General features: G+C 45.9%; 1 protein-coding gene across 1 annotated transcript in view; it reads left to right on the plus strand.

Moving 5' to 3' along the window:
* Nucleotides 1-22,775, plus strand: part of LOC138497284 (uncharacterized) — a 901,742-nt gene that overhangs the window by 675,921 nt on the left and 203,046 nt on the right. The window contains exon 13 of the mRNA XM_069620635.1: nucleotides 14,003-14,115. Coding sequence (XP_069476736.1) covers nucleotides 14,003-14,115 — 113 coding nt within the window. The remainder of the gene's footprint in view (nucleotides 1-14,002; nucleotides 14,116-22,775) is intronic.

Consider the following 22,775-nt stretch of genomic DNA (forward strand, 5'->3'; position numbering starts at 1 on the left):
TATGGTGCACATCCTTCCTATAAACGATGTAATTTGCCCCTTGACAGACCTCTCTTTAATTGGTGGTGGTCTGGCTCTGGTCCATCATAATTCTTTACAGTGCACCCAATTCCTGTTGCACTTATCTTCATGGCATGCTCTACTGTGTGCGGTTACAAATCTCTGCAAATAATTCTGTTAATATTCTACTGGTCTATCGAGCTCCAGTGCACTCCTTGGCCAACTTTATGATGGACTTCGTTCATTAAGTTGCGGATTTGACTCTTGTTAATCCTAAATTAATTCTTAGGTGAGACTTTAATTTCAGGTCTAACAACTCAGCGGATTCTTATGCTAAGAAGCTAGTTGATATGTTGGGCAATTTGTCATTTGATCTTCACAGCCATCTTACCACCCACGGCCGAGGTAATGTTTTGGACTTGTTTTTTCAGAAAACTCTTTAACTATGGCATTTAAACCTTTTCCAGTTACGTGGTCAGACCATTTCGTTCTTCCATTGGCCGTTCTTCTTCCTTTGGCTTCTTCCTGCTTTGCAGAAACAACTATTTCTCAGCGTTGATATCCAGTGCAGCAGAGTTTTTTGCACCTGTTGTAACCAGTAATATCCGCTCCAAGCCATCAGTTCTATGGTTCGCACTGGAACTAAGAACACTTAAGCAATTATGTCATTGGTTGAAATGCAAATGGCAGATCAACTATGATCTTTCCATTGGATAACTGTACAAGCAATCCCTATCGCACTATTATAAAGCAATTAAATTAGCAAAATCTAAATTCTATGCCAACCGCATGCTATTGGAATATTGTGCATCTCGTGAGTTCTTTAAAGTGGCAAAGGAACTTCCAGCCCGGCCATCACCACATTTGAGCTCCCCGTACACTCAAGCGCACTGTAACTCCATTAGAATGTTTTTTGCAGAGTAAATCTGTAAAATTCCACTACAGATAATGTCTTCGCATCCCCTGTGGAAATAAAAGTGCTTCCTGAGCCATTCCAGCTATTATTATTATTATTATTTAATTCTTGTGGCGCATCACATGCCCACAGGCCTAAGGACGCACAAAGAGACAAAAAGGACAGACAAAAGATAGACAGTAATCAGATAAGGGCCAGAGGGAGGAGTACTGGAGAGTTTGAATTGGTTACTGATGCAACAGTCTTGGCTGCCTGCAAAAAGATCAATTCAGCCTCCACTGCAGACACCGTCCCCCATTAAATTATGCACACAATTACTCCATCTATAACACCTGTATTCACTGCAGCCCTTCATTATTCATACTCGATGGCTGTTATTCCTTTGGAGCATGCACTAATTACCTCTCTTCTGAAGGAACTTTGTTTAGATCCATCGTTGCCTCTAATTACTGGCCAATATCTCTTCTACCATTTCTGATCAAACTCAGAGAAGTAATGGCAGTGCCACCACTTGCGAGCTTTCTTGAATCACAACACTGTCTGCACCCTTTTCAATCTGGGTTCAGACCAGGCAGGGCACGGAATCAGTCATGACCTCAGTCCTTGACCATTGTATTCTGATACAAGACCGCAGCAAGGCCGGTGTTTGATCTTACTCGACCTCTCTGCGGCATTTGATACAATTGATCTTGGTATCCTTCTCAACCTCCTGAAGAAGGTGGGCTTCTCTGTGTTACCACTTCAATGGTTTTCACCTTTTCGTACTGGATGTACTCATTCAGTCTCCTTTGTTCCATTTCAGTCACCTTCGGTAGCCTTGTCCTGTGGAGTCACTAAGGGCTCCTCCCTTTCCATGCTATTATTTGACCTTTATCTTCAACCGCTGGGAGACCTTATCCTTGAGCATAGGATATGTTTCTATACTTACGCTGATAACCCCAGCTGTTTTTTTTCATTTGAATTCTCCTTTATTGGACCGTCCTTCTAAACTACTTAAATGTTTAGTTGCAATTGAAAACTGAATGGCCAAGAACTTGGTGAGGCTCAATTGTGAGAAAACAGAGACCCTGTTAATGGGCTCCAATCTTACCAACTTATCCTGGACCCCATATTTCTGGCCTGGCTCACTGGGGCCCTGCCCTGAGCCCAGGGACTCAGTTAAGAGCCTGGGTATTAAACTGCTGCCATCGGGTTCTAGGGAAGCACAAGTTGTGGCGGTATGTATTTCAGGATTTCTCACATTGAAAATCCTGTACCAGACTTTGCCCCTTCTTCCTTTGGAATCTTGAGCTAGATTGTTAATGGCATCAAACATTGGCTCATTGGATTATTGCAATGGGATATACCTGGGCCAACCTGACTTCTTGATCTATCGGCTGCAGCTACTGCAACATGCTTCAGGCCTTAGTTTGGGCTGTATAAATAATAATAATAATAATAATAATAATAATAATAATAATAATAATAATAATAATAATCATCATAATAATAATTATAACAATCATAATAATCATAATAATAATAATGTTACTCATGCTGATTTATATAAAACCATGACTTCAGCCATTAAGTGCACAGTATGATTATTTAAAATTCGTCTCAGCCTCATTTTCTTAGCTTTCCAATAAAAAAGGCAAACAAACATACATTAGAGCAAAATGGGTATGGAGAGCTAGTCTGAGCATGCCATCTCGGTGCCAACTGTGCCAGCTGCAGTGTTCCACAAGGAACATTCACATATAAAGACCATGCAGATGATGGAGTGATAAAATCAAAGAATAACTACACCGGGGCAGTTCAAGCATGTAGAGAGCCTCTCTCTTTCACGGGCTGGCCGCCTTTAATACTGCTCCCCGCCCTACGTCCTCTGCATATGTCAGGAGTCCCAACTTCTGCCTCGGCTTCTGCCAGCATCTGGCTGCTGCCACAACGGCAGCATCTGCCTCTCCCTGCTGCTTTTCATTCTCACACAACAGAAGGGTATTTAAATAATTAAAGGTCCCGCTCAGGTGTTGCATATTACAACAACTAGACCGCTCATGATGGTTTAGTGACTCTGAGCCCCTCTTCCTCGTCTCAGTACTAAGAGCATTATGCGACTTGAAGTCCATAATGTTCTTATTTGTTCTTTTATTAACTAATCCATTCTGATTAGGTGAATGAGGAGATTTACATTTAGGGGAAGGTTCTAAAGGAGTCAATGCTTTTCCCTTGTACTTAAGATTTAAACATGAATTAGAATCATCACTACTAGAGGTTATAACATGAACTTCCTGCCTCACTTGTATACGATTTTCCTGTTTATTACATAGATCTTCATACTTTGTTCTTTGGATGATTCTGGGAGAGGAGGTTTCACAGTGACAACATGCCATTAAATATGTAGGCATTAGGGAAATCTCATACTCGGAAGAGGATGAATACTGCGTCTCTCCTAACGGAGTCACCACTTTCCTTTGATAGCCATCTCCTCTCATGCGATCCTCCCTCCTGATACCCCCCCCGGGGTGAGGATCAGGTAGCGGCTACCTTCCCTTGGCCACATGGGAGGGGATTTTACGTTGGAATTTCGTGATGACTCTGCAGGATTCTTCACAATCCCCAAATTTCAACACCATACGGTTCTCCTGCAAAGTCTTTAGTTGTATTGGCGTGAATGGCTGATTTAATAGATCTTTCCCCAAAATGTGTACACAATCTCTCTACAACACCACCGGCCTCGCTAAGATCAGGACAGTCTTACTTACCTGATCATTCCAGCTTGGCAGCCTACTGGCCCTCAAGCTGAAGTTATCAAATGTATCTTCTACTACTACTTCATGCTGTAGTCCTTGGCATAGCAGATATTATAAAATTAAGTGAGCTCTTCCTCTGCTCCCATAGTTTTTCTTTTTTTATATTGAGGTTGCAAAACGAGTATACCAACTTTCCCAAGGCCTGGGAACAGTGCACCACCTTCTTGCTCCATGATGATGCCTGCTACATCATAAAGGAATAAAGAAAAAAAGATGGCAGCGGCTAGAAAACATCCCTGCCTAACACCACCACAGACACGGAAATATTTAGTTCTTTTGCTGAATGACTTCCCTTAACACTGCATTATTTTCAGTGTAAAGCTCCTGCGTAGTCTCCAGTGGCACATTGTGGACCCCTAAATCCTGCATAATGGCCCACAGTTAATCTTTTGGCTTACTGCTGAATGCCGCCCTCAGGTCCCCAAAGGCGAGGTGCAGTGCTTGCCCTCTTAAGGTAACATATTTCTGCAGAAGCAGGTTCAAGCAGTGAGATGACTTCCTTAAAAACTGCTTATATGTTAGACAATTATCTCGCTCCATAAACCACGTTTCCCAGCAGGTCACACATATTTGTCCTACATACTTGAAAGTGAGTCTAATACTGATATGTGCCTGTAATGACTTTGGTCACCCCTGTCACCTTTCTTTAAAATTGGGACCATGTCCAGCCCTTTGCAGGTATGGGTGTATTGCAGGTAGTCGTTTAGCCCATTAACATGTTTAGTGATTAAGGTACCAGTGCCTCTGGTTCATGTTTGATTAGGTCTATTGGCAATAAATCCAACCCAGGTGTTTTATTCCACTTCTGTGCCACTTACGCTTGAGTTACTTCTACCACAGTAAGACAAGCTTAGTAGATGTAATGCACCCCCACACCACAATGAACTCCTGGGGCTACCAAAAGCAGGGCTTCACACCGAAGATTCTTCCTGCCCATAGAAATGCTTACAATGATTACACCATGTAAATTCTTAAATATTGGCCTCCTGAAGACTTATTTGGGTAGCAGAACCATTGCACGTTATGTCCCCAAATGCTTGCTGATCTTTTCTAATAACTACTTGATTCAGGTCTTCGCATTTGTAAATCTCTATCAAACCACAACTCTACCTCAGGCTCTGCCTCTGAATATTTCAGAGTGACTTGAAGTCTTGTCCTGTCAAAGACACCAAACTATGATAGGAGTTATTGGAAATATGTCATAGCCACTAGGGCGAGAAGAATTTCTCAAATAATGGAAACAGATCTTTGTACGGCATTGTTAAATCATTATCCGTGTGCAAAAAGGCCCACCCCACCCTGCATTTATTCCAACTAGACTCTATATGCACACTATTGAGGCCCTCATCGGAAGAGGTGGACCTACCCCAGGGGAATTAGTACCAAGAAAGAAAAAAGGATTCTGGTCACTCTCTACCCGTTACTTCTACTTGCATACTACCCAACAGCTTCCAGCTGTCAATATTGATCAAGATATAGTCAAAATGGTTCATTCTGGCAGCCGATCAATACGTTGGAACGGTCTGGCTGTACACTTGGAGCCTCCTACTGCAATTCCTCAGACCAGCATTATAATGATCAGTTGCAAGACGCAAGGCATACGTATGTTTACTTGCATCTTTAGATCTGCAACATAAATCCTTGAAAGGCCCGGGCATCATCCGCCTCATAGTAAATATTCCAGCAAGGGTTCAAATTGCATGTTAAAGTCCCGCAATATAAAATCTTTGCCGCCTCATGGTTGTTACTCATAACTGGTATGGACTCAGGCAGGATTGATAAAGTTTTAAGGGCAGCACAGTTGTTACATAAAAAGAAATTAGTATGATCATTTAATGTTATTTGTAAACCTAGAACATCATCTGGCTAAAAGGGATCCTCCATCACTTGCACAAAAATATCAGTCATAACCCAGAGGGCTATCCCCCATACCACTGGGTGTACCACATGAGTTCTTTGTAGCTAATTTAGCATAAAGTACATTTCCTGCTTTGTATTACGGAATGACCACCCATGTTTCTTTGAAGCACTGCATCTACATGTTTTGTATGTTCTACCCAAAGGGGTCATTTCATGTTTTACAGTCTGGAAAATAGGTGCCGGTAATAATGTATACCAGTACTCCGGACTGGCAAACTACATGTTTGCCGGTGGAAGTTGACTGATTTGCCTCCAGCCAAGAGCTGGAGGTAAATCAGGACCCCACCAGCAAAAACCAGCCAGTATTACCGGCACTCGTATCAGTGGTTCCAGTAATATGGGCAATCCCACCATGGAGTCCTATGGACTCCATGGATTGGGGATTTACCTACCATTGCCAGCACCTGTAATATCCTGGAAATTTCAGGATATCAGGCACCGGTAACAGAATTACCGGCGGGATACCGGCAAATTTCGAATGAGGGCCTGGGACCTTGTTCCCAATACCCACCGAATTCCAAGAAATGACACTTAATCCACATTCCTTATCTACTTTCCCAGAAGAGAAATCATGGCAGGACTCTGCTGAATCCGTTGACTTAGGCCCTCATTATAAGTTTGACAGAATCTTGCCGGGAGCAGTATGGCTCTACATTTTACAATGCATTGCATGTGGCAGGAGATTGGCAAGCTATTAAGGCGCTGATTCACAGAGCGTTTTTCACTGGTGTTTTGCCATTATATAACTCTTCTGTCAATTAGGCCCTATATGAGGTACTGTGAAGTTGCACAAGAGCAACTTATAGGAAGACTCTGATTATTTGTAATACATTGAGCCTCAATTCAAGGTTGGAGGTAGCCTTGCCGGTAAAACCGTCAAGGTTACTCCATTCTTGAAAGAAAGTCTGACACCCGTGAATGGGCATTTACTGGGGTATTTCGGCCTCTACGGACCCGGTAATTGCCCTTGCACGGGTGCCGGAATCGGGTGATGCCCATTCCCATTTGAGCCTCACAGGGCTCAAATGGGAATGGGGATGCTTGTAGCACGGCACTGTTCATAACAGTGCCGGTGCTACCGGCAAGCTGTGCTCGCGAGTGCCTTTCATTCCACCAGGTCAGACCTGGCGGAATGAAAGGCACCCGCGAGCACAACTCGGAGTTTGCCGGTCCGGATACTATGGTACCAGCGGTACCGTTGTATCCGGACCGGCAAACTCGTAATGAGGCCCAATTGATTTTATATGGTGGTTTAACATTTGCACGGTATTTTATCTATATGCATTATGAAATCTGTAGGTGATTGGATTTTACTAAGAACTCAAGTGTTGGAAATATTTTGCACGGAATTGTTAGAAAGATTTATATTATGTAATATTTATGTGATTGGATTTTATTGTGTAATGGGTATGCATTTGATGATCTCTTCTTTTTATCTACTTCATGCTGTATTTGTGGTTTATGATGTATTTTATTAGTGTTAAAAGGTTATATATTTAACCAAAACACTGTAATAAACAAGCAATTAAAAAAACTGGCATAATCATGTTAACATCTGGAATGCTCACGTCGTGAATTTGCAAAAGTTTAAGATGTCCTCAATTATTGACAAGCAACCCCTCTTTTACCTCAGACAATAAATGCTTTTATTTATTTGGGCAGGCAGGCTGCCCAAATACCCCTAAGGAGAAAACACAAGGTTAGAATAACTGGAGCACAAAAGGAACGGCGGGCAAAAGGAATGCTGGTGTAGGGTTATTTTCAATTGTTAAAAGCGTACTTATATACTTTTCCTGTACACCAGCAGGGTTTTGTGAGATTTTTACAAACAGGGGCAAAACACAATACACTATCTACAACTTAAGTTCTCCCAAGCAGCTGCGTTACTGAAAAATAAAAAAATAAAATATAAAAAGAGGCCTTTAAAAATATAAAAGTGTCTTAAAATAAATATTCAAAGTCTATACAGTGCATTGTATTAAGAACTATTTATAATGACCTTACTTGCAAGACAACCTGTCCAGGGTTGTCTCAAGGTCGTTGCTGCTGCTCTCGGGTTTTCCTTTCCTCCAGCGCTCTTCGGTGGTGGCCCTTGTGGCAGTAGGCAGCAGGCAGCAACAGCAGCAACAGTGCGGTAGACCCTCAAAGTCTTTGTAGCTGGCAGTAGGCAATGTCAGGCAGGAGCGGTAACAGCAACAGTGTGTGGGGCCCAAAGTCTTTATATTGGCTGGGCTGTGTATGTCAGATTTCTTTTTTGTTTACAGAGTAAAGGGACCCTCGCGTGCACATGCATGAGTGTCCCTTACTCTAGTTTTTGTTTTATTTATTTCCTCATCTCTGGCGTGGCTCTAGCGCCGGGTATCTGATTTTCTTTTTTTCCTTTTCGGGAAGCCCCACGCAGCTTCACACGCCGGGGATACTGTCTTTCATTCCCCCGACTGGGGGTTTTGTCTTTGCTCTGAATCCTAAAGCTTATTGTGTACAATCTTGTTTCCGTTCCTTTTCACTTCTTGCCCTGAAGCACTGAAATTGACTCTCTCTTGATATTAGATGTACCCCTATTTTTCATCATGTTTACTCTCATCTTAAACTCTGTTTTCTTAATTCTGACTGCTAACTGCTCCCTCATTTCTATTGCACGCTTAATACATGTTGTACTGTTTTGATATCCTGCGCAGCACTTTAGCAAAATCACTTTGTAAATAAAATAAAATCGAAATAAGTGCCTGAGTAAAAATGTTGCTTTACAATACTATCACTTGCCAGATACAGACAGCTTCTGCTTGTTAATGGCAGCAAATGCTTAACTCTGGCATCATACTAACACAATTTGCCATGTTTTGCCAACATATGCTCAGCTACTCACTCCATACGAAATGTGTTTCCATAAAATGCTCAAATCCTACGTTATGCCAGTCAATACGATCATATGCAGTGACACCCACTGTGCGTCATCCTTTGCCATCACATGTCTAGGTGAACCCCTCCCTGGAAATTCCTTTGTTTTCGAAGGAACCCAAACCAATTGTCATGTTTCGCCATCAAATACCCAGGTATTTACACTATTGACTTATATTGTGTTCAAATGCACAAATGATCACATGAATGCTACGGATAGTATATTGTAATTAGATACCCTCTCAACCATTGGAAGATAATACAATCAAATTATGTTGTACTCCAACGATTGCCAGTTATTGCAAGCAAATGCCAAAGTACTTGCGCCACTGCCAGCTAAACAGTCATGTTTGGGCCTGGAAGGAGGATGGATTGCATAATTTATTTCCCTCTCCTGCACTGCCAGTCTCGTGAACCACCAACATCCCCCAACCCACTGCATTTGGTGGGGGATGTTAGTGGTTCATGAGACTGGCAGTGCAGGAGAGGGCTCAAAGGTATGCAATCCTCTTCCAGAGGGGGTTGTAGTGGGACCAGAGATGTGGCACTCATCTCCTTTGCATCCGACATTATGAGGAATGCTGCATTGGGAGAGACACTCGGGAATCCTTGCAGCTTTTTCTTTGACAGTGGGATTCTGGCCTATTGGTGGCACAAAGGACGAGCAGGAGCACAGGAGTGTGACAACCTTCCCCTCTGCCTTTTATGCCCAACTATCAAAGGATGAGAAACCTGGAGGATGGGAGACCGGTAGGGGCCACATTGGGACTAGGGAGCAGCCAATGATATGGCAAGGAGAGTACAGGAACGGTTCCTAGTGATTCCATTGACAGCCAAACCATCGACAACCATACCATTGACAAAAAAAGCATTGAAAAAAAACATTGAATGCATTTTTACATTTTTTTTATGGGGGGTTCCGGCCCAACCCCCCTTTTTTAACCTTAAAAAACAATTTTTACTAAATGAACCCTTTTCTATGCATTTTTTTCAATGGTATTGTCTGTCGATGCTTTGGATTCGATGGAATGACCGGATTCCTACAGGAAAACATCATCTGCTGCCACCACTCAATGGGTGCAACAGAAGAGGGACACAGTGACACTGCTGTATGGTACAACAAAGAGATACATTTAAGCAAGTGCAGGCAGAACGAAAATGCAAAGGACGTTTAGAATACATGTAGCCCCATTAAGGAAAGGGTAGTACTAGACCATGTGTGGTAGGAGAGTTCTATCAAAGTATCAATACAGATGATTTGGTACCACTGACATAAGGTCAGTTCCCAGTGCTCCAATACTGTAGGGATACATGCTATGGTTGTAGCACCTCAGCAACAGATGAAATACCTATAGGGGAGAGAAAAGAGGAAGGACACTTTTGATAAAGGTGAATATACTACGTCACTAGCATGAAAATGAGACCAGAATACTCATCTTCTGCATCTCCTCTTTCATATGGGAATCGGATCTAGGTCTCAACCATCAAATTAGTGAGGTTAGCAAGTCTGCCTTTCTAGATTACGTTTTCTGCGTGGTTACGCTCTTTACTCACCACGAAGGAGTGCAATGTGGTAGTTGGTGCTCTGGTCAAATAAGATGCCTCAAATAAGCTAATTCACTTTTTACTCAATGACAGAATGCCAGCTTGACTCCAGGCGGAACCGAATGCTGTGGTCCGCTTAATCTACTATCTCATCAAGACCTCATCTCCTTCTAGCATAGTAAATCTCTTCATGGGCTGCCTGCTCATCATAGGACTTAATTTAAAGTGTTGTGCATGCTCTTCAAGTATGTATATGGATGCACCCCACATAATCTTGCTGGTGAGGTTCATTTGTATTATCCTTCCAGGGCATTTCCACCTCAAAACATTCATTTTCCTGTCTCTAGATGCAAGGTCACAGGGGATTGGTGGTCTTCTGTGCTTGGTCCTCACATTTGGAATTCCCTTTCTCATGATCTCTGTGCCTGTAGGATTCATTCCTTCCCTTTGGTAAGGCCCTGAAAACCAAACTCTTTTTTTATTTGACCGTAGAATGCTCTTTATGATTCGACACAAATAAGCTTAGGCATCCTTTCCTTCTGCAGATTCGAGACTGAAAAAACATATGTCTCAATCCAGAACAACCAAAAGAAATTATCCTTTGAAACTATCTCCCCAAACGTCTCCGACACTTTCTCAGCCATGAGTCTCAATCAATTCCTTTACGCTGAAGGAAACATGAACTCATTAAATCTGACAACTGGGCCATGTGTCACTGCATTCATAAAAGTCTCCATCAAACCCGTAATTCCAGATAACCTGGCATCTCTGAAAGCATCTATAGCCTTACACAAATGATCAAGGAACTGCAAAAACATAGCAGAGCATCTCCTTTTCTAACCACCTTCTGCCGAGCAAGATCCCGGAAGGTAGCATCAAACAGCAACTCAAAACATGTCTGGAAAGCAATCACCTTCTCCACAGCAGCCAATCTACATGTGGGCAATTTATAAGTATCATAACCACCTTTCCTGGGATTGCTTCTTTTCCCCAGTACCCAAACCCTCATGTATGGGTGATTTGAATGTGAAAGACATTTTACAGAAGCAGTGTACACATTATATCCAGAACTAATGAACATCCTTTTACTTCAGCTTCAGGTGATAAACTGGAAGTCAGTAATATTGTACAAGCAGTGTATGATTGTTATTCAGAACTTGATGGGCAAAATCTTGCTAGAGCTCATCACAAACAAGACCCCGATTATGGGTGTGGGAGGGCATGTGCACTTCTTGGATCATCTTTCTAGCCAGGCCAACAGAAACCGTGCCCTCAGCTGGCAGATGGATTGAAGAATATCGAATTGATTCTGACCTGTCATGATCAAGGCAGCGGCAGAATCTTGCATTTTCTAGTTGAGAGTGAGATGGAGGATGTTTCCGAATCAGGACCGAGACCGCAGAAAAACACCTGTGGTCACCATTATAGGCTAGCTAGTTTGTACTATGCCAAACCACTGGGCCTGTGCTTGCCTAAACCTCGTTTACCCTAATTCGAATGGTGAAACCTGAAGCATCCCACTTGGTTCAGAATGCACATAAATATCAACTATCGCCCGAGTGTGTAGGTTATTTTACTAGCTGATTACTGAGCATTGTATTACATTTAAAATTCTTTGTATCAGTCATTAAAGTGCATGTGGCCGTACTATTTATTCAGGATAAACTGTTCTTACTCCATTGCCAGAACATTGCCTTTAGGAACCTGTGCAACTTTCACTTTGCCAAAATTCTCCTAAACACGGTTTGGAGGTAGAGATTCTCGGTTATGATGGATGCTTTGTCAAATGTACTTCTCTGCCCCTTTTGGCATGGGGTAAAATTCCTATGACCTTAAGTTACTCCCTAAAATTGTTCCATTTGCTCATTATGCGTCTCTGTCCAGCTTAGCCTCCTGGCAACAAAGACCTGGAGACAAACATGGTTTTCAAAATCATTCAATCTAATCTAAATCTTGAGGAGTCAGAAATATCAATGAATACATCTAAAAACAAAAAGGTTAATGTACAGCTATACCTTGCACACTTATCTAAAAACTAGCGGTGGACCACAAATACTTGGGGGCTACCGTAGGACAGTCAGGCAGTGACAGATAACAGTAAAACAATCACACAATAATTAACCATTATGAGGAAGGTTTCAAAAATCCCTCCAGTAGGGTCATTCAGAACTAGTGCAAGCATCCACTGCTCTGTGATTTGGAAACCTGAAATTGCAGCAACAACCTCCAAACTTGTATTGTCTTGGTTGGTGCAGAAAGTGATAATGGCAATGTCTATTGGAATCCAAGTTGGTCCCCGAGTACTCATTGCATGGACACATAGGACTCACTGGCAGGAATATTGAAATAATCAAGGCGGCTGGGAAGGCAAGCACTGGGTCACAGTACCTGAGCAAATGGACGTGCTGGCCTGGAAAACAGCCAGACACCACGAGAGGCAAATAAGGACAATGTCCTCCCGTTTAAAACTGGTTTGTCAGAACCAGGGGTTTCAGTAGACTCCTGCAAAGCCATACTTGGTGGTGATAGGTGCCTACCTGAGCAAAGGAGATAAGGTGGTGTCGCTGGCGAACCCTATCATGAAGAGGCACGCCAGTGGCCTTCTGAGACTTTTCCCTCTGAGAAGGAGTCCTTTTAGCACCTGGGATCTCAATATCTCAATGTTGGTTTGACGGCAATCATGCAAAAACCTTTCCAGTCATTAGTTTCAACAGACTTGAAATGCGTTACGCTTAATATGGCTTTCCTATAAGCAATCACTTCCACTCACAGCATCTCCGAATTGAAAGCATCATGTTTGGCAGACCTGTGTATCATGTCCCACACCGAGAAGTGGGACATGATACTATGAGTTGTGCTAAAACAAAAACCGTTAGCCGTTTTAATATCAATGAGGGTGTATCGCTAACTCTATTCTTTCCTTCACCAACCACAGAGTCAAATAAGACCCAGCACATTTGGAAGTGGCAAGGGTGCTGACATTGTATCTGGAATGAACTAATGGCGTACAACAGTTACGCAACTGTTTGCCACTTTTGAGGGTTCTGAGACAGGATGCAGAATGACACAAACTTATACAGCTGGATGGATGGCTCTGGCTATAATGGAGGCCTACAGGTTGCAAGGCAAACTGTCCACCAAAGGGCTCAATGCAAATCTACTAAGGGGGAAAGTACCTCTGTGGTCTACCAGAGACACATTCCCCTATCTAGCTTTAAGGCGGCCACTTGGGCATATCCATACTCTTTTTGCAAACACTACTCCCCTGACAGCAATACAGGGAATGATGCACCTTTTTGACAAGATGTTTTAGGAAATCTTTTTGCAGTTTAGCGTCCAACCCAACAGTATGGAGGAAAGAGGACGGGACGTAAGCGTATGGAAAAAGTACTCACTATAGTGACACTGATACTCTCGGTCCATGTTCCCTTTTCCTCCATACGCCCTGCCGACCTTTCCTGCTGAAAATTGTCAGGTCTGACATAATAAAGGGACTGTCTATTGAGCGGAACACGCAGCAGAAGTGCCAAGCGGGGTGTGGATAGGGCACGTCCCGTACATGGAACTTGCAGAACATTCTAAATCAACACGCTCTGATCACGTCCACTGTTCCATAGGACAGCCCAAGAGTACGGAGGAAAGGGGAGGATGGACTAAGAGATACCAATGTCAATACAGTGAGTAACATTTGTGGAACGCCATTGCGGGATTGCTCAGGCACAAGTAAATCTGCAATTGTATTGTTTTGTAATGCATAATATTAAATAAAGAATTATGGGATATCTGAGATGTGATACTGTATTTTCATGTGCAATTTCATTGTTTGGAGTATAGTTTAGTTCATGCAATTTGACTTAATGTCACCTGTTCTAAGATGCATTTGCTTTGCCAATAGCTGATTTGAATGTCGCCTCCATTTTATTTTTAGGATTAAAAACTGGTTCATTGCAAGGATGACAAAAGGGAAAGATACATTTCCAGAATTTGATACAAACATTAGCAAATTACCCCCTTGGCTCACCTTTTTATTGGATCAGATTGGTAAGTTATTTTTTACCAAACTTCTCTGGAAAGAGAAATCCTTTAATCTTAGAGGTATTGGATTTATTTTGTAAGTGTGCCTTTTTACTTGTTTATCAGATTTGCTCAACTGGCTTGAAAGCAATGTCACTACTTTGAACACTTTTGGGAAGAGTAAGCAACTGCAAGTTGTAACCCCCAGCTTTCTTCTTTCAAATTATAAAGTAGAAAACAACTACAGCATATTTTAGTAAAGAGCCATTTTGATAGGAACGTTTTTTTCAGTGCTTGTATTATTGCAGGCTAGCTCACACATTTCAATAAGCATTAAATCATCAATTAAAATACATTATTCAAAGCAACTGCTACAGTTAGTTATGGGTACGGTCCTGATGGCCTTAATAATGTATTCGTACTTTGGCCCTCATCACAAGTTTGGCGGTGGCCCTTAAATGAAGCAGTAACGGCTTTACCGACACATTTACCGCTCCGCCCAATCTCGAGCCCGGCGTGTTTCATCCCAGCTCAAAGCTGGGGGTAAACACGTTGGGAAAATGCCTATTTTTGGCACAATTACCAGTGGTGGTATTACCGCACAGCAATTTGCATGGAAATTCCCCATTGGGTCCAATGGGGAATGGGGAGTAACTCTTAGCACCAAACCCGTGATCCGGTGGTAATGACGCTGGACGATTGGGCGCTAACACAAATAAAGTTGGGCAGTATCCCTCTAGGGATACCGCCCAACTCATGATGAGGCCCTTTAATTCCACCATATGAGCGCATTCAGTTAAGTGAGTGCATGATTTGGTCAATCTTAGTTTTAACCTCTTGAGAATTTGGGGGTGTCTCGGCCAACACGTTAATCGTTATTAAACAGATGATTTATTTAATAAAAGCTCTTTACCGAAGCACATGCTGTTCAATTGTGGCCAACCAGATATCTTGCATAAACCCATATAGGCACAAACATAAGGGCTTTTCTTACTCTCAAATCCCTGTGTTACCTTTTCGCTACATGAAAATGTAATTTACAAAAGAAACAATAAAAGCAAGAATGCTAATAAGTATACATACGACAACAGAAATGTGGACAAAGCAAATGTGATGTCGCACATGGTGTGAAAGCAGTAGACAGCCACAGGGGGTAATTCATAGATTTCAGCGCAGAGGCAGTGCACGCAAGCAGCACAGAGAGGGAGCATGCGCCAGCGTGCGCCAGCCGTGTGCGCTAAACAGCATTCTGGCGCACCGCATATTCATGGAATTTCCAAGCCATTTTGAGCGCTGGCGCAGAGAACATCCCGCAGCGCCAGTTACGCCCCCAAGAACGCCCCTTGCACAAGGAAAAGGCATTGAAATCCCCAATGCAGCGCAAAGTGCAGTGCCAACCCTGCACCAGCTTACAGGGCCGGTACACTGTAATCGTGTGAAAATACTACGCATATCACGGCAGCCAAAAGCGTGAAAATGTACTGGTGCACCCCTCGGAATACACGTACCCCGCTCGTGCCAGGTAAATAGCGTAGAAAAAGCATCCCCCTGTGGCGTGGCCTGCCTATGGGCCAGAGGAGGGTGAGTTGGCTGCCTGTGGAGCATGCCCAGGGTGGATGTATTTTGGGGGTGCGCAGGAAGTGTCACATGTGATAGGCCTTGGGCGAGCGGGGTACATGTATTTCGGGGGTGGGCGGGAAGTTTCACACGCGATACTCCAGGCGAGAGCGGGGTATGTGTATTTCGGGGGTATGCGGGGAGTTTCACACGCGATAGGCCTTGGGCGAGCGGGGTACATGTATTTGGGGGAAGCGCAGGAAGTGTCACACGCAACAGGACTTGGGCAAGCGGGGTTCGTGTATTTCGGGTGTGTGTGGGAAGTTTCAAACGCGATAGGCCTTGGGCGAGCGGGGTACGTGTATTTGGGGGGTACGTGGGGAGTTACACATGCGATAGGACTTGTGCGATTGGGGTACGTGCATTTTGGGGGTACGCAGGGAGTTTCACACGCGATAGGCCTTGGGCGAGCGGGGTACGTGTATTTCGGGGGTGCGCGGGAAGTTTTGCACATGATACTCCAGGCGAGAGCGGGGTAAGTGTATTTCGGGGGTGCGCAGGGAGTTTCACACGCAATAGGCCTTGGGCGAGCGGGATACGTGTATTTCGGGGGTGCGTGGGAAGTTTCACATGCGATACTCCAGGCGAGAGCGGGGTACGTGTATTTTGGGGGTGCGTGGGAAGTGTCACATGCGACAGGCCTTGGGCAAGCGGGGTACGTGTATTTCGAGTGTGCGCAGGAGGTTTCACACGCGATAGGCCGTGGCCGAGCAGGGTACGTGTATTTGTGGGGTACACAGAGATTTACACACGTGATAGGGCTTGTGCGAGCGGATATGTGTATTTGGGGGGTGCGTGGGAAGTGTCACACGCGACAGGCCTTGGGCAAGCGGGGTATGTGTATTTGGCGGGTACGCGGGGAGTTACACACGTGATAGGGCTTGTGTGAGTGGGGTACATGTATTTGGGGGGTGTGTGGGAAGTTTTGCACGCGATACTCCAGGCGAGAGCGGGGTACGTGTATTTCGGGTGTACGCGGGAAGTTTCACATGCGATTTGGCATTGTGGTCCCTCCCGGGTGTGCGGTTCCCCCCTCCCCATGCCCTGAAGGCAGCCCACACCACAGGGCACTACCCTACAACCCTCACATGGCACCATGCACTTGTGAGCGCACTTGTGAGCCCTGACTCATGTCCCACTGCACCCCCCCCACCCAGCAGTGACGGGCACCTAGCAGAAGGCCCCGACTCATGTCCCCCCACCCCCAGTGACGGGCACCTGCCAGCAGGCCCCGACTCATGTCCCCCTGCACCCCACCCGACACGTCATCACACTCCAGACCGATGGGCCTTATGGCCACCCAAATGTCACCCCAGGCCACCACAGTCCAAACACCCCACATTGAATTCCCAAAGTCATGATAGAAAATACATAACCAGCATGCCCATGAATACATGTCCCTCAACCCACACAATGGTGACACATGACTGTGAAAAACAACATTGTGAAATGCACAAAACAAATGATAGAGGACCACACAAGTAAAATATAGAAAAAAAAAGTATTGAAGAATCAACGGAATGAATAAAACAAAATCACACAATAATAAAAAGTAAGAATCCGACTCCGGAACTCCAAAAATGATTCAAAAAAATAAATGCTGCAACCAATAAAATCCAAAGTACAATGGCTCCTATGAATCTGTCCATAAAAAAAAAAAAACTCAGAGTTCAAAAAAAGCAAAGTATTCCACCATGGGTCCAAGAAAATGAAATCCAAAACTATTTACAAAAGAACATCCAAGGGTCCATGAGCCCAACAATCCAAAGGAAACCTACAAAAAACCCTACCTAATAAATAACTATATACAAAAAGGTGGGGCATAGTCCATGCGCCTCAAATGAAAAAAAATAGAAAGAAAACTTACACTAATGAACTATATACAATGGCGGCGGGCAAGTCCAACGGCTCACTTGTTGATGTTCCGGGCCAGGGCATCATCGAACTCCACTTCAACGTCCTGGAGGCGGGCCTCTTCCTTGGCCCCGAGGTCTCGCAGGGATAAAGCCATGTCCACCTCCAACTCCCTGCGAATTTCCTCGAGGCACTCAGCCCGCCTCAATGCCCTGCCCATGGAGTTCTCTGCTCTGACCATAGTGAGCCGTGCCTCTTCCGCCCGCCGCCGCTCCGCATCTATTTTCCGGCCCAACCGCTGCCAAACGGAAGACACTCCCAATCCAGGGTCCTCCTGCCCTCTGGCCAATGCCTGCCCCTGTGATGTTGATGGCCCCGAGCCATCATCGCTCCCATCTTGAGCCTGCTGCTGCTGTGCACGTGCCCTGCCTGTCGATGCCTGCACCTCCTCCTTCTGCTGGGGTCCAGTTGTTGTGGTGGCCATCCCTGCTAGGCCTCCGACTCCCGACTGTGGCAGGGATGTGTCCTCCATCAGCCTGGCCGCTGTGTCAGGGGCAGCTCCACAGGGTGCCCATGTGATACGTGGGCAGGAAGATGGCACGGAGAACGACTGGCGCATAGGGGTTTCAGTTGAGGAGGGGCTCAGTATAAGGTCCAGCACACGGAGGAACCCAGCACCGGTGATCCCTCCTAGCCAATAGACAGGTCAACGAGGCATCTGAAATAACGTGCAGCGTCCTCACGTGAACCCTGCACGTTATCCCGGATGCCAAGTTGACGCAACCCCACCCCAGCAAGGACGGGCTCAACACGGTCCCGGATTGCCACGTCCGAAGGGAGAGGAAGGCCAGTTGTTGTTAGCGGATCCCCTCGCTGAAAACGGGTCTGGACGGAGGCATCCCTGCTGGTGCGGGATGATGCAGGCACAGGATTTGGGACAGGATATTACACACAGGCACCTCCGCGGCTGCCTGTGCTGCCTCCTGTCCCTGCCCCTGGACTGTACCACTAGCACCAGTGGAATCCCCCCTCCAGACCCTGTGTGTGGCCCTTCTACGGCCTCCTCCTCAACCAAACCCTCCACCAACCTGGATGACTCGGTGCCATCTTCCTTCATAGGCCCCTGTGGGGTCTCAGCTGCCCCTTCTGCTGCCGAGGAGTCCACCTCTGACCTCCGCCTCTTGGACCTACCCTCGGCAGCTGCAGCCGCAGCACCAGACCCCTCCCTCCCCGACAAGATGACAACATGGGAGGGGAGCTGGGCCTTACGTCTCCGGCTGGCGGTGGGATCCATGCTGCTATGCTCCACAGCACGGTCTCCGCCCTCTTCATCAGTTGATGCTGCAGACAGGGAGAGACAGAACACAGGCATCAGGGCACTGTACAATGGTCTGATACACACACGACAGTTGCACATGAGTGGCAGTGTCAACCTTCACACATGGCATCACAATCCCCAACACACCTATCATTTCAACCCACACACGTGCGCAAATTAACAGGAATGTTGCAGCAAGCAGCACCATCCATACACATACAACAGCATGAGCATCCGAAGGTTAGCCTGACGTCACATGCAACACGGGGCGTGCCAAACACATGCACACATGCCACCAGACATACATGCATCTGTACATCTCCACCACCTGTCGCAGTTGAATCATCGGCAGCCATGTCACATCTGCCAATCAGCCTCCTACATGTCGGTGTCACATGCATCCATGGTGTATCACAGTGGCACACATGTCAAATAGACACACACGCACATGTACATTGTGCACATGCATGAAGGTGGAACCAGCATCCATGTGTCACACCACAACCATGCCACAGTACATACACATAATTACAAACATGTGTGTACCGACACATGCATTTGGGCACCATGCATTCGAACACATACACCATTGATGTGCCTCACACATGACTGGAATCACATGCGGCAGGCTCATGTCCCTGTACATACACATCCATACATGGGCCTTCCAAGACATATGTCCAACCTGCACACTGCTGCCACACCTCGACATGCACAGCGTCCAATCTGTACGCATGGTCACTTACACTCGACTCCGGACGGGTCTGCCTCTGAAGGATCTGGAGGTGGAGCGCTGGGTTTATGCGTTCCAGGACCCTCATCTTGATGTTGGTAAGGTGGACCCGGCACCCCTCTGCATGCTTTGCCTTCAAGAGGCGCTGGGCCTTGCTGAGGGTCCTGGACCTGAAGTCCTCCCAGCGCTTCCGGACGTGTTGCATTTCACGGGCTGCCACCCCCTCCACGTTGATGGCAGCCACGATGTCCTTCCAGATCCTCTTCCATCCTTCATTGTCATTGCTTGAACTTCCAAAGAGGGCATCATAATGCCCCAGGACTTGCTCCACCAGGATGCCAACTTCATTGACAGTGAAGCTGGCAGCCCTCTGCCTCTCTGCTGGGGGGTTGCCACTGGTGCCAGATGGTGTTGTGTCGGACATGGCAACCCCTGAGGCAGGTGTGGGTGGGCAACTGGGTCCTGGGGCTGGGCTGTGGAGCGATGGAATACCAGTCGGGAGTCTTCTGTTCCAGCAGGGGTGGTCACAGCAACTGAACCCCTGCAGATGGCTGACGTGCAGGCACCAAATAGTAGGGCACGTGGCCAGCAGGCAGGCAGGCAGCCGCAGATGGAAGAAGGGAGCGTGCTCAGGGCTCTGGGGGGCAGGAAAATGGCCTTCAGGGCAGGAGCGTGGGCTTCTGTGTGTTGTCGCGTGGCCAGCTTGATATGGAGTGATTTGGCACGTGAAAAAACTGCACGTCAACGTGTAATTCGAGGAAGGGCCCTTAGTACGTAAGCGCGTCTGTGACGTGACATGCGCGGGAATTCCCTTGGCACGGGTTGAAGGTCCCACGTGGGTTTCCATCGCTCTGCACGTGCTTTTCGTGGAAAGCGGTGCGTGTGTTTTCCAGGCATTGGGGTTCACACGCAATTACTTCACAGTGGGTGGGTGTTGGCTATGCGTTCTTCTACAACACGCAAGGCAGACGGTGAGTCACACATGCTATTTTTCCCACTGCGGGTGTCCCTGTTTGTCGCGTACCCCTTTTTTTCTGCCCATACTTGCCTGCGTGTTGATCATGTACGTATTTTTTGGGTTCCTGGCTGCCACAGCGTACTGCGTGTGTTTTTATACACGCATATGGGCTACAGGGGTCGCTTATCTATTTTTCTTGCTTTTATGGGATGCTTGTGCGTTGCGTGACATGTCAATTCTCCTAGGGGGACGCAGAATGGGACATTATCTTAGCTGTATATACGTGTGTTTGTTGTTTGCGCATACTTTTGTAATGCGCAGGGACGCTACCGCCTGCCTTCGTGTGGCGGAGGTGTTTAGGCCTGTGCGCGTCTTTTTTGGCACACGAGTTTCCCCTGTTCGATTCCATGAATATGTGTTGTTAGCGCGCGTGTTGGTGTTGCGAGCATTTACCTCCCCTACTTCCCCCGCAACGCCCACATTTTCACGCGTTGTTCCCCATTCCGCGTGTTACGCCCCCTTTTCTTGTGTGCGCTACACGTTGTGCGCTTTCCCTGTGCACATCGCGCACAGCGTTTAGTGACTTGTGTGCCTGCATTCGCCACCCACAGATTTGGTGCACATCCCAGGGTTTACACGCGCAGCGCATTCCATGAATCGACGAATGGCTGCGTGTGCGGCTTTAGCACACATACGCTGCAATTTTCACGCTTGCGCTCCCCTTTTCGGCGCACATTTATTCCATGAATTACCCTGACAATGTCAGCATATGACAAAGCAGTCAATTAAACAGGCATTACAGCAGGAGAAAGAAGCTTGAGGGATTCAATCAGAAGAGGCACAAACAAAACCTCAGAATATCAGAAGCCACAGCCTTAAAGTTACATCGAAAATGCCATTACAATTATTTTCTACCATCAAAACACGAATTTAGAAATGCCCAACCTCGCTTACCCTCAGAAATGTCAGGCAGTGAGAGACAGGATATCAACAAAATGTTCAATGCTTTACAGAAACTAACCAATGAGTTCACAAGTAGACAGTGCTGGATGAAACCCTGTGGAGGCCCCTAGGCAGTCCAAATTTCGGGTCCCCCCCTCGCCAATTATCTAAACAGTTTTAAATTTTGGATATTTTGGGGTAAAATGATTGGCAAATTGTGCCTTTTAGCACGTTTTGTACAGGCTTATTACGTGCGGTCACCGCTTTGATACAGTACATGCAAATTGACAAAAGTCTACGTTTTGTCGAATGTATTTTGCAACCAAGTACTTTAAATCACTGCCTCGATGTGTTGAACTGAATTTCAGTGGCAGTGGCAAGATCATATTTTAAGACTCACCCATTGAACACTTCCCATCCTGTGGCTCTTTTCAAAACGGACCCTACTATATTGGAGCTGGTGCCTTTGGAGAAGATTGCAATATGTTCATTTTGCTGCTCCTTTTTATTTACGCGTACAATTTGCACATTTCTAATTACAATACATTTTGACATTTTACACTGAATGTACATACCAAAGATGTGTCAAAAATCACCATATTAGAAAATGTTTGCACACTGTAGCATAAAATCTTGAAAATGCTGATTTGAATAAAACAAAATCCCGGAGGGTCCGTTGGCACGTTGCATTATTTAAAATGCCCTTGTCATGTACACCACTTTGCCCAGGACTACAAAAACACATTACACCACCATTCTGCAATCCCAGCGCCACCTAACAACTGACAGGGGCCAGGCGTATGCGGTGATTGCATTGCAGAAAAGGTACAGTAGGAGCTTAGGCCCGGCCGGGCCACTTACCAGATGAGGGTTGTCTGTCCGAGTACCGGCGGTCCTGTAAACCCACGCAGGAAGGCCACATAAGGGAGTCACTTTCACTGTGGCCCCTCCACCACTGGCCCATGAGTAGGAATCCTACTGTAGGATGGCCGTGGCCAAGCCTGGAAGTGGTGTAGGCTGATGCCGCCAGCGCCTCCTGGGCCTCTGATTACTTGACTACTCCTGCTGGTGCTCCAGCCTGCCTACCCGTGCCCACCAGTCACAGTGTGTCTTAGACTCACTGAGTCTATGCTTGGTCCCTGGCTGGCACGCACAGGCACGCAACAAAAAAAAAAGTAACTTAAAAAAATGAAAATGCAAGTCGGACTCAGCAGGAGGGCCCACACGCGAAAGCGGTGGGAGACAGAAAGATATTATTCTAATGC

This window comes from Ambystoma mexicanum, chromosome 5q, assembly GCF_040938575.1.
Source record: "Ambystoma mexicanum isolate Mex_15411 chromosome 5q, UKY_AmexF1_1, whole genome shotgun sequence".
NCBI classification, from domain to species: Eukaryota; Metazoa; Chordata; class Amphibia; order Caudata; family Ambystomatidae; genus Ambystoma; species Ambystoma mexicanum.